Source organism: Lissotriton vulgaris, unplaced genomic scaffold, assembly GCF_964263255.1.
Source record: "Lissotriton vulgaris unplaced genomic scaffold, aLisVul1.2 SCAFFOLD_1707, whole genome shotgun sequence".
Taxonomy (NCBI): domain Eukaryota; kingdom Metazoa; phylum Chordata; class Amphibia; order Caudata; family Salamandridae; genus Lissotriton; species Lissotriton vulgaris.
In genome coordinates, this window is record NW_028244408.1 from 177,415 (window position 1) to 191,134 (window position 13,720).

Consider the following 13,720-nt stretch of genomic DNA (forward strand, 5'->3'; position numbering starts at 1 on the left):
CGTTAGCGGGACGCGTGTGCGGGACACATCCCGGGACAAAGCCCGAACTAAAGGCGGACCCTCTGAGACCCTCCGAGAACTGAGGAGACTGGACTGGGCACATCTCTTTGTCCTACAGGTACTGATTGCTTCTGTCATTGGCCATTACTTGCTCTGACTTGTTTGCTTCATCAAACTAGCCTTATAAATGTCTTCTTTAACTATAGACCAGCCCATGCATGACAAACAGGGAGTGCTGCTAAATGGAACCTTGGACAATTATTTTTCTAAATCATCCCCTGATATCGCAAGGGAGATCGTCTTGGCGGAGCGGCGGGCGGATCGACGCCGTTCCGTGGAAAGCATAAAAAATGGGTCAGTTTTATTGTCATCACTTCCCGTCACTGGTTTTACCGACACTGACACTGAATTAATAGTTAATGAGTCGATTAACTTATTGGATAGCCAGCCCTTGGAAGCGAATGTGATTGTGCTCACACCAAATATCTTACCCAAGTCAGATGCGAATGGGTTATCCTCAACTGCACATGCAAATAGTCCAAGTACATTGAAGGGAGATGTTCTGCCTTCAGTGAAAATACCCCGTAATAGGGCCAAAAAATTGGCACCCTTCCAAAAAATCTATGGACCACCACCGAATAAAAAACCGCGGAAAAGGGGGGATCCGTTACAACCCAAGTTGAGCTGTTGTGATTTTGGCAAAAAGGCGAACAATATTGTTAAGGAACCCTGTACTCCACAAATAGATACCGAGGGGATCCATACATTATCTTCATCTTCAGCCTTGTCAAATTTGCCGACAGACAAGGAGGACAGTATGGTCACTAGTGTGGTTGTTAATGTACCAATTGAGAACAAGGGTCCTGTGACATTACTTGATATAGAGAACTTGATTAAATCTTACTCTGCAAATATTTTGGAGAGGTTGATGGAAGTGGAATGTAGGCTGTGTAAAATTGAGCATGCATTGGGAAGCAAGGACGTTGTAATTAACACTGGTTCAAACAATGTATCTAACATGATTCCAAATAATGCATCAAAAAATACACCAACTCCGGTTCAACCACCCAAAACTATTCCTATTCCTATCTCTATCCCTCCCTCAACTGCATCTACCTCCAAATCTATGGGGAACACGGTGATAGCGACTGTCCAACACCACCCACCCCCTAAACCTCCCCAACAAAAAACTTCTGACCAACCATCGTCAAATGTTACAAATAAAACCATTGGTAACATATCCAATTAATTTTTGGGGAAACCAATAAGGGAGGTGGGGAAACCAGACATACCTGGGGGAAACCTAGAAGGACTCCTCTGCCTGAACTTCCACCAGAGGCAGTACCCTATGTGGTAGTCCTAACAGGGGTGCCTGTGCTTGGACAAAATAAGAGGGAGGGTTTCGCTCAATTAAAAAATAAGATTATGCATTGGCTGAGTATATATAGGCCAATTGCAAATCATATTAATGGTGAAATTGCCCATGTTCGTCGTCTTCAATGGTTGGGGGGTAGACCCAAAAACATCGATGGTGACGTGGTGGTGGTGAATTTTAGGGACCCTAATGCTGTTCAATTCATATTGGACAGGCAGCTCTAATAATATAATAATCCCTAAACCACTAACATATTTTTATCCAAGGTCAGTGGTGTTTCCATCCCAGCACCATCCGCCCCAGTATCAACCATTACAGCATATACCCCAAACCCAGCCAAATAACTATCTCATTGCACAGAATGCTGGGAGCAATCATTATGCTCTGTATCCCTCTTTACTACAGAATGCAAATAATATGCATCATGTTCCCTGCCCTGTGGTAGCCCCAGACTCTATGGGATGGAATTATGTATCGGCTGCAACATACAACTCCCAGAAAGGAAGGATGGATCACCTAAAACCCTTCACACCTCTAGAAACCTTTAATAGGTTTGACATTTTTAGCGGTCTAGATGATTGCGATTGATGTTTTTTAACTCGGGGGCGTGAGGGGCCTGAAACAACGAGTCTTGGTGATGTGGGTATTGTCAATATGCCTGACGTACTGGTTAATCCTGTGTCTTCTTGTTTGGATAAAACTGTACCTCATGATGTAAATGTATCCCATGATGTAAATATTCTAGAAGAGCAGGTATTACCCACAACCATTTTGAGTAATAACTCATCCCTAGAGGTAACGCCCTTGGTAATACAACCTGTGCTTCCCATTAACTATGAAGAGATGCCTAGGGCTTTTTCTGACAGGCCACTTGCTCTTGAAATGCCGATTAAAATGGTCTGTTGGAATATAGCTGGAGTTGTAAAAAAACTTGAGGGACCCGGAGTGGGCAAACTATATAGAGTCCTTTGACTTCTGTTTCTTTCAGGAAACCTGGGCAGTGGAGACGCCCCATAGGGTGGGCTACAAGACCTACGGAATTGGTGCGATACCTTCTAGAAGTGGAAGGCCGTCAGGGGGCCTTTTGATGTGGGTGAAAATAAACTTAAGGGTAAAAATTGAGGAGATACCTACAAATTCTGTAGATATACTAGCTTTAAAAGCCACAGTTTGTAACGGGAAGAATTTATTTCTTGTAAATGTCTATAATAGGCCCCTACCCTCTTCAGGAGAATCACCAACCATTGCAAAATTAGATTGTTTCTTGAGTAGATTAGACCCCAGGGAGGACTTTGTTATCTTGGCTGGCGATTTAAATTTTAACTTCGAGCCAGTTTTGGGTCTTAGCGAAATCTTTGATGAGGAAGATCAGGCAAACAAAATCCCTACTCTAGAGAATGTTAAATCGGTTAAATGTTCAACACTGGGTCTTCAACTGATTAATTTATGTACGGAACACTCTCTTAGGGCTTGCAACGGACGGTTACCATCCGATAGGTCTAAGAAACCAACATTTACCAGGAACAATTATAAAAATAACCTAAATTTTGTGCTTGCTTCTATTCCCCTCTGGCCACATCTCTTGGACCTTGAAGTAATGGAACGGTTTGAAAGCGATCATTTCCCCCTAAACTTGACGTTAGATGTTTCACTGTTTAACGATATGGTTCAACAACTTACATCTGAGGAAAGTGGTGTTGATAATACTGAGATCCATATTAGCAACAACAGAAGATCTCTGAAATGGCCATTTATACTGGACCACAGTGACATCCTTAGTGAAATATATTCACTTCTTGCTGGGACTTTTGGACCCCACTTAGCTGTAATGTTAGAGGATGAAACCAAAATGTCATTCTTGCCAATACACCAGAAATTTTTTGCTGACCTAAGATTACTAGTCACCAAAATGCCCAAAAAAACCCAGCAGAAGACCCAGAATCTGTCCCACAGTAAGCCATGGTATGACCGAGCCTGCAGAGAGTCAAAGAGGGAATTACTAATTGCAATAAAGACCAATTCCCCAATAGATGTAAAAAGAGCAAGGAATAATTATAAATCTGTCCAAAGGGCCTCAAAGATAGCATGGGAGGGAGACAAATGGGCCGATTTGTTGCTAGCCGCCAGATCGCGTGATAATGTGGCTTTCTGGAGGCTGGTCGCAAATGGGAACCATGTAGGTAGGGTGGTCAAAGACGTTTTCTTGGATGAGCAAACTTGGGTCACCCATTTTACGAATTTATACAAAAAATATGATGACCAACATATGGACACGAGTGTGGCAAACCACGAACCCCCAGCAGACCACCTGGTTTTTACTTTAGGGGAAACAGAGCTGGCAATAACCCAAATCAAATCTGGGAAAGTCCCAGGTTTGGACAAGATCCCGGGGGACCTATACAAGCATGACCTAGTTGTATGGGCACCATACATTAATTATTTGTGCAATACATTATCTTGCACTTTAGAATTCCCTGAAAGTTGGAAGGGAGCGGAAATTGTTTTAATTTTTAAAAAAGGAGATAGGATGGACCCATGTAATTATCGGCCAATAAGTTTAATGGACATCCTACAGAAAATCTACTCACGACACATTTTACTACGCGTGAGTGACTGGCTAGATGAAAATACAATTCTAACTAAATTCCAAGCCGGATTCAGATCAAAAGTCAGCACAATAGATCAGATCTTTAGATTCTGCTGCCTCTATTGGAAGTACGTAGTGATTAAAAGGTGCCATTTATATGTTGCCTTTGTTGATTTAAGGGCAGCATTTGATCTGGTGCCTCGCAATCTCTTATGGAAAACCTTGAGTGCAGCAGGCATGCCAAATAATCTTGTCGTTCAGATTAAAGAGTTACACGAAGGGAATTTTGCGAGAATTAGATGGGGCCCAAATGGTGAAGTAACTCAAAAAATACCCATCGAACGTGGAGTCCGTCAGGGCTGTGTCCTGGCTCCTACGCTCTTCTCCCTTTTTGTAAACGACATCCCCTCATATTTAGAGAGAAGTAAAAATGATTCTCCTAAACTGAACGGCGAAAAGGTGACATCCTTACTATTTGCTGATGATACCATTTTGATTTCCCAAACGAAAAATGGCTTACAGACACTATTAGACACCTTCAGTGGATATTGTAGCCAAAAGGGGTTGGAGATCAATGAGAAGAAGACCAAATGTATGGCCCTAAATCCGATTAAACCGGACAAGGGCTGTCTAACATTAAAAGGAGTAAAGTTGGAATCAGTGCCTCATTTTTCATATTTAGGGGTGACCCTGGATTCAAACTTTACTTGGAAAGCCCAAATGGATAAAAGTAAATTAATCTTTGCTCAGAATGTTAAACCAATTCTTAGGGAGCAAAGCCTGAGCACCAGCAAAGCGGTGTCCCCAGTGATGGAATTATTTAAATTCAAGGTCCAATCATCAGTCCTCTACGGTGCAGAAATATGGGGTCCTGGGTCCAGGGAGACTTTTAGTGTCCTAGACAATAACTTTATGCGAAGTTTGGTAAGGGTCCCGAGAGGCACCCCACTAGTACCCTTGGAACTGGACCTAAACTTTAAAAGAACTGACCACCAAGTCCTGATTCGACCTCTAATGCTGTGGGTCAGATTATGGCATGTCCCTGAACTCCAAGATTATAGAGACGGGCTAAAAGAAATCATGATACTTGACAGCCAGACTGCCACCCCATGGCTGTCTGTCTGTTGGCATTCCAGGTAGGACTTTTCTTCCCCTGGCGGGGGGCTGTGATTAAAGGGCCCGCACACTTGTCATAGTCTTGCTAATCCCGGGAATTCTTCTCTTATGGTCTCCCCCAGTTTTGAACATAGGCGCTGCAACATGTGAGCTGTTTCCAACTTTGATCGTGCACCGCTTGGCGGGCACTACATTTCCAGCTTACCTCTGGGTGAAGTCCAGGTAGGACTCATAATTTTCTGTGGCCTCATACCATTTCCCTTATTACCCCATTTCCTCCCGGTGTGCCACCGCGCTAAGCCCATTTTTTGTAATTGTTGTTTCAGAAATCAGTTTCCGTTGAGTTTGACTGACACCACGGCAATCCCCATGCCCTTGTGCAGGTAATAATGTCTTTTGCGTTTCCCTGGAGTCAGAGCAACTTGTGACAGTACTACGATAGACAATTTTGACACCCACTCTGTATATCTCTCACAGATTCACGGTCCCCAGTCCCTGTCCTGAAGAGAACCTTTATTAACGTTGGTTCGAAACGCGTCGACACTTCCACCCTGTGGCAAACGCTAAGGGTGCCCCTAGGATAGAATTCTACTGATTACTTTGGATCCTAGTTGTGCAACCCGCTATAAACAATTAACCACAGGCTTGGTTGACAGGCAGGCATTTTTCCATCTCCTCCGCCTGTCCCTTGGTCCCTTAGTCTGATGGACTGGCCACACATTTGCTTTATGCACTAATGTTTTGCACTGTATATAATTGCAATTTATGTTGATCACTGAATTTTGAATTGTTTTGGTGTGTCTTGCTTACTCGTTTTGCTCTATTCATTGTTGTAAGTATTGTACATTTGTAAAATTTGTAGATTTGTAGAAATTGTTACCATGAACTCACTGTCGTAACAGTTGTTTTGTTTGCGTTTGTGTCCTTGAATCCTTGATAACTTGTGTCAAAAAAGAAAATAAATTTGCTTTGGGATTCAAACCCTGCGGTTACGTGGTACATATTGACTACGTGGCAGAAATATGTTTTGCTAATTTTCCTGTCCAGCCACCTTGTTCTGTTTTCCTTGTTGTTGAGATCCGGGCTGGGCAAACGTTGGATCCAAAACCTTCACTGTTCTACACCCCATGGCTGAGGCACATTAAGACTTGGCTGAGTAATATAGGATTGAAACATTTTGGGAGAACCCCGAGCAATTACCCGTCAATCCCAAACTAATTTTAAAAAGGGCCTTTTGGAGTTTCATATCAAATAGGACTGTAAGTAATACAACTAGTGGGACCTTAGTTTCAAAGTTCCTAAATTTTAAGGACGAACCCTTTTATGAGATTTTTATGGATGAAATAGAGCCCCCACTTGCCAAAACTTTATTCTTAAAATTTAGATATGGAAATCTATTAATTAAAACTACCTTGGCTCGTTGGGCTAGGAACCGTGATTTATCGTCCCCAGTAATGGACGAAATTTGTCCTATGTGTGAACACAACCAGATTGAAAACGAGCAACACATCCTCCTTTTCTGCCCTTTTTATGCTCAGGCAAGAAAGAGATGGATTAAACCAATATGCCTACTCTTAGGCTTGAGGTCATGCTCGCAGGCTCTGAGAATCCTAACAACAAACACATCTCAACAGATAACATTTTGTGTCAGTAGATTTTTACTCTCTATCTTTTATCAAAGGAAAAAAATGGGGCATCAATTGTAGCTGAACTGATTTGCTTGGAATTGACGTGATGGTCCATTCTATGATTTATGAATGTATTGTTTCCGCTCCAATTATCTTCCAACTTGAATTGTACTTTTTTAATTAACGATTTTTTATGCAGTGATATGTTTTTATTTGTTAATGAAATGTAATGTAAAGTATGCATTGTTCTTTTATGGCATTTAAGCCGAAATAAAGAATTTTTGAATTGAATTGACTCTTAGAGTATATCCATTCGTATCCCTTCCCTATGTATATAGAGAACTCTAATCACTAGTATATGTAGTAGACCTTTGTACTCTCTACCATTCCTATGTGACTCTTAGAGTATATCCATTTGTATCCCTTCCTTATGTATATAGAGATAACTCTAATCACTGGTATATGCAGTAGACCTTTGTACTCTCTACCATTCCTATGTGACTCTTAGAGTATATCCATTCGTATCCCTTCCCTATGTATACAGAGATAACTCTAATCACTAGTATATGCAGTAGACCTTTGTACTCTCTACCATTCCTATGTGACTCTTAGAGTATATCCATTTGTATCCCTTCCCTATGTATATGGAGATAACTCTAATCACTAGTATATGCAGTAGACCTTTGTACTCTCTACCATTCCTATGTGACTCTTAGAGTATATCCATTTGTATCCCTTCCCTATGTATATAGAGAACTCTAATCACTAGTATATGCAGTAGACCTTTGTACTCTCTACCATTCCTATGTGACTCTTAGAGTATATCCATTTGTATCCCTTCCTTATGTATATAGAGATAACTCTAATCACTGGTATATGCAGTAGACCTTTGTACTCTCTACCATTCCTATGTGACTCTTAGAGTATATCCATTTGTATCCCTTCCCTATGTATATAGAGAACTCTAATCACTAGTATATGCAGTAGACCTTTGTACTCTCTACCATTCCTATGTGACTCTTAGAGTATATCCATTTGTATCCCTTCCCTATGTATATAGAGAACTCTAATCACTAGTATATGCAGTAGACCTTTGTACTCTCTACCATTCCTATGTGACTCTTAGAGTATATCCATTTGTATCCCTTCCCTATGTATATAGAGAACTCTAATCACTAGTATATGCAGTAGACCTTTGTACTCTCTACCATTCCTATGTGACTCTTAGAGTATATCCATTTGTATCCCTTCCCTATGTATATAGAGAACTCTAATCACTAGTATATGCAGTAGACCTTTGTACTCTCTACCATTCCTATGTGACTCTTAGAGTATATCCATTTGTATCCCTTCCCTATGTATATAGAGAACTCTAATCACTAGTATATGCAGTAGACCTTTGTACTCTCTACCATTCCTATGTGACTCTTAGAGTGTATCCATTTGTATCCCTTCCCTATGTATATAGAGAACTCTAATCACTAGTATATGCAGTAGACCTTTGTACTCTCTACCATTCCTATGTGACTCTTAGAGTATATCCATTTGTATCCCTTCCCTATGTATATAGAGAACTCTAATCACTAGTATATGCAGTAGACCTTTGTACTCTCTACCATTCCTATGTGACTCTTAGAGTATATCCATTTGTATCCCTTCCCTATGTATATAGAGAACTCTAATCACTAGTATATGCAGTAGACCTTTGTACTCTCTACCATTCCTATGTGACTCTTAGAGTATATCCATTTGTATCCCTTCCCTATGTATATAGAGAACTCTAATCACTAGTATATGCAGTAGACCTTTGTACTCTCTACCATTCCTATGTGACTCTTAGAGTATATCCATTTGTATCCCTTCCCTATGTATATAGAGAACTCTAATCACTAGTATATGCAGTAGACCTTTGTACTCTCTACCATTCCTATGCGACTCTTAGAGTATATCCATTCTTATCCCTTCCCTATGTATATAGAGAACTCTAATCACTAGTATATGCTGTCGACCTTTCTACTCTCTACCATTCCTATGTGACTCTTAGAGTATATCCATTTGTATCCCTTCCCTATGTATATAGAGAACTCTAATCACTAGTATATGCAGTAGACCTTTGTACTCTCTACCATTCCTATGCGACTCTTAGAGTATATCCATTCTTATCCCTTCCCTATGTATATAGAGAACTCTAATCACTAGTATATGCAGTAGACCTTTGTACTCTCTACCATTCCTATGTGACTCTTAGAGTATATCCATTTGTATCCCTTCCCTATGTATATAGAGAACTCTAATCACTAGTATATGCAGTAGACCTTTGTACTCTCTACCATTCCTATGCGACTCTTAGAGTATATCCATTCTTATCCCTTCCCTATGTATATAGAGAACTCTAATCACTAGTATATGCTGTCGACCTTTCTACTCTCTACCATTCCTATGTGACTCTTAGAGTATATCCATTTGTATCCCTTCCCTATGTATATAGAGAACTCTAATCACTAGTATATGCAGTAGACCTTTGTACTCTCTACCATTCCTATGCGACTCTTAGAGTATATCCATTCTTATCCCTTCCCTATGTATATAGAGAACTCTAATCACTAGTATATGCAGTAGACCTTTGTACTCTCTACCATTCCTATGTGACTCTTAGAGTATATCCATTTGTATCCCTTCCCTATGTATATGGAGATAACTCTAATCACTAGTATATGCAGTAGACCTTTGTACTCTCTACCATTCCTATGTGACTCTTAGAGTATATCCATTTGTATCCCTTCCCTATGTATATAGAGAACTCTAATCACTAGTATATGCAGTAGACCTTTGTACTCTCTACCATTCCTATGTGACTCTTGGAGTATATCCATTCGTATCCCTTCCCTATGTATATAGAGATAACTCTAGTCACTAGTATGTGCAGTAGACCTTTGTAGTCTCTACCATTCCTATGTGACTCTTAGAGTATATCCATTTGTATCCCTTCCCTATGTATATAGAGAACTCTAATCACTAGTATATGCAGTAGACCTTTGTACTCTCTACCATTCCTATGTGACTCTTAGAGTATATCCATTTGTATCCCTTCCCTATGTATATAGAGAACTCTAATCACTAGTATATGCAGTAGACCTTTGTACTCTCTACCATTCCTATGCGACTCTTAGAGTATATCCATTTGTATCTCTTCCTTGAGTGACTTGCAACTTGTACGTTTGCAGCTTTTTCTGTGTTTATCTCTTCTGTGTGTGACTCTACATCTTGTACATTTGCAATTTTTTTCTGTGTGTATCTTTTATGTAACTGATGTAATTCCAAGTCCTAGTGGTTCTTATGTAAAGCGCTCTGACACCTTCGGGTAATGTTTGCGCTATATAAAATCGCATTAAATAAATATATATATATATTTCCTTACCCAGAGTGCCTATGGCATTTGCTCCTCTTCTATTCTTTAATATAAGTACTTTATTCCTTGGTAACCTGCATTATAAACAACATTTTAGCACCCTTTAACTCTGTGAGTTAATTTATTCTTTTTCACTCATTCGTTCATTCACTCTCTGCCTTACTTTCTTATCTGAATTCTTCTTACTTCTCCCTTAGGAACGTTCTGGAGCCTCCGGCGTCAACCAAGCAACGAAGAAATCAGGAACTGAAGTATTCAAAGGGTAAGTATTAATTCTTCTCTTTATATTTCTTTTTTCCTATTTACTTTAAATTGGTATTTCACTCTAGTTCTGAGTTACCAAACTAACTTACAGACGCACCGAAGAGCTCTAACCTGCGCCTAAGCCCGGCACAAAACTGCACTATTTCTATCAAACTAGACTACAGAAAGAACGTGACTAATCTCTGAAAAACAGTTGGTAAAGTACCTCGGTTCTAAAATCAACCGGCGCACTTCACAGCTGGTCTAGACCTCGCGCCCGTGTCCAGAAGCACAGGACTAGACCGGAACTTGCACCGCGGTCCTCCCCGTTGGTAGTACAGGGGAGAATGCCCGTTCTGCGCAATAATCACTTGCGACATTTTGCGAGCGGATGTTCTTTGCAATGCCGGTTCAATGGCAGATACTGCGGAACAAAGAAGAGCTTTGATTCCTTTTTCCTGAACCCTGACACCTGTCCAGGGGGTGCAGAAGAGGTTAGACCTGTACTGTGCCGAGGTGAGACCTGTTCAGGGGGTGCAGAGGAGTTGAGGCCTGTCCAGGGCCGGGGGTGCAGTGGCGGTACAGCCTATCCAGGAGGGGTGCAGACGAGGTGAGGCCTGTCTAGGGGGTGCAGAGGAGGTGAGGCCTGCCCAAAGGGGTGTAGAGGAGGTGAGTCCTGTCCAAGGGGGTACAGAGGAGGTGAGGCCTGTCCTGGGCTGGGGGTGCAGTGGAGGTGAGGCCTCTCCAAGGGTGCGGAGGCAGTGAGGCCTGTCCAAGCGGGTGCAGAGGAGGTGAGGCCTGTCCAAGGGGTGCAGAGGAATTGAGGCCTGTCCATGGGGGTGCAGAAGAGATGAGGTGTGTGCAGGGGGAGTAGAGGAGGGGAAGCCTGTCCAAGGGGTGCAGGGGAGGTCAGGCCTGTCTATGGTGTGCAGAGGAGTTGAGGCCTGTCCAGGGGGGTGCAGAGGAGGTGAGGTGTGACAATTGCAAAAACAACAGTTGATGGACAGAATGCAGAACAATGTCATACATTCACCCCAGTACAGAGATCTGGGCCTAAATCCTTAGTTTTTTTGCACTCCACACCACCCTAGTTCAGACATGGCCATATACAAATCAGCCTCGACCCTGTGCCTCATGGGAACAGTCCAGCCCAATCTGCCAAGCCATGTCTTTCCTGGACCGGAATCAAGCATCCTAGGACTGGTTTCTGGCTATCAGCCGTCTTCAGCCAGGATAGCTTGACTCCAGTGGTGTGGAGAGCATGGGACTCACGTCTGAGAATACCCATCCCGCTCGGGGTGACAATTGCAAAAACAACAGCGAATACACACAAGGGAAAAACCATTCAAGTACAGTGAATGTGCAAAGGGCTTTAGTCTGTTATCAAACCTCCCAAAAAATCAGCGAATACACACGGGAAAAACCATTCAAGTGCAATGATTGTGGGAAGAGCTTCAGTCGGTTATCAGACCTAAAACGTCATCAGCGAACTCACACCGGGGAAAAACCTTATCATTGTAGTGAATGTGACAGTAGTTTTCGCTTCTCTACAGCATTAAGGTATCACCAGCGAACACACACAGGGAAAAAACCATTCAAGTGCAGTGAATGTGCAAAGTGCTTTAGTCAGTATTCAAGCCTTCAAAGTCATCAGCGAACACACACGGGGGAAAAACAATTCAAGTGCAATCAATGTGGGAAGAGCTTTAGTCAATTATCAGAACTACAAACACATCAGCGAATACACACAGGGGAAAACTATATTACTGCTGTGAATGTTTAAAGTGCTTTAGTCTGTTATCAACCCTACGAAAACATCAACAAACACACACAGGGGGAAAGCCACTCAAGTGCAATGAATGTGGGAAGAGCTTTAGTCGACAATTAGAGCAACAAATTTATCAGGGAACACACAGGGGGAAAACATAGAAGGGCACTGAAAGTGAAAAGGGCTTTTGTCAATTTGTGATCCCACACAGGAAAACAAATCTATTGTACTAAAAAGTGCAGACAAAGGGGGAGCAGAAGTGATCCAGAATACGGAGGATTTCATAATTGAGATCACACGCCAATTGGAATGTCAAGATAGCTGCACTCCCACACCACGAGACCCAACAAAAGAGATTTTGCAATTGATTAAAGAACTCTCCAGACAAGGCTTGGAGAAGGGATACCTTTCAGAACCTGAATCAACATTTTTGAATAATGAGAATCCGAGGATCCCGATGATTTACACAATCCCCAAAGTGCACAAAAATCTTGAAAAGCCTCCGGGAAGACCAATTGTCTTGGGGTGTGGTTCAGTATTAGAACCAGTCAATCAGTACCTGCACAGTTTCCTCCAGCCCTTTGTATGGGAAACCAGATCATATTTGCGGGATACTATGCATACCATTCGGATTCTAGAAGATCAGCCATTCAACAAACAGACACAATTCTTTGTCACACTTGACGTATGCTCGTTGTATACGAGCATTCCCCAGGAAGAACCACCGATATCATCAGAAGGGTTCTAGAAACTCGCCCATCGCCCCAGTGGGTCCCCACTGAGTTCCTTATACAATTAGTTACCATAGCCATGACAAAAAATTACTTCATCTTTCAGAGCAAATTCTATTACCAATCTAAAGGAGTCGCCATGGGGGCTGGATTTGCCCCTAGTCTAGCGAACCTGTTCATGGACAAGTTTGAAGACAAACACATATATCCAGATCACAACCCACACAAAGGCAACATAACCTCCTGGAATCGTTATATTAACGATATTGTCATGATTTGGACCGGAACAGCAGAAAGACTCCAGTTATTCTTTACCTGGTTAAATGCACAGTCTCCTGATCTCCAGTTTACGATGGCATACAACAATGAGCCGCTCCCATTCTTAGACCTACTCTTGGAAGCGGAGGAAGGAAAAATTGTGATGAATCTATTTAAAAAATCGACGGACAGAAACACGCTCCTACAATATAACTCACACCATCCTAGAAATCTGAAAGACAACCTGCCGTATGGCTAATTCTTGAGAGTGTGCAGGAATTGCACCAGAAGAAAAGATTATTTTAAGGAAAGTGATATCCTCATTTCTAAGCTAAAAGAAAGAGGATACCCTAAAGGTCTACTTGTTGGAAAGGGGATCTTAAGGCTAGCCGAGCGAAGTCGAGAGGCCTCCTGGCGAGGTTCCTCTCCTAGGATCGTACAGACGAGCAATCACCCCCCTACAGATGGACACAACACAAAGATAGGTTCTCAACATTTTTATCAATACTTTAGGGCAGGTTATCGTAACGATACAGGTGTAACTGGATCCAGGGATCCTTTCAGGTTTATTCTCTGAGGGAAGGGGGTAGCGGGACAGTCTTGGT

The 13,720-nt window shown here is 41.9% G+C and overlaps 1 protein-coding gene and 1 pseudogene across 1 annotated transcript in view; both read left to right on the forward strand.

Moving 5' to 3' along the window:
• The window catches only part of LOC147667568 (uncharacterized), a 94,552-nt pseudogene extending 84,164 nt beyond the window's left edge, over window positions 1-10,388 (forward strand).
• LOC147667567 (uncharacterized) overlaps window positions 1-13,720 on the forward strand; it is a 222,049-nt gene that overhangs the window by 127,365 nt on the left and 80,964 nt on the right. The window contains 1 exon segment of the mRNA XM_086948814.1: window positions 11,774-12,054. Coding sequence (XP_086804940.1) covers window positions 11,774-12,054 — 281 coding nt within the window.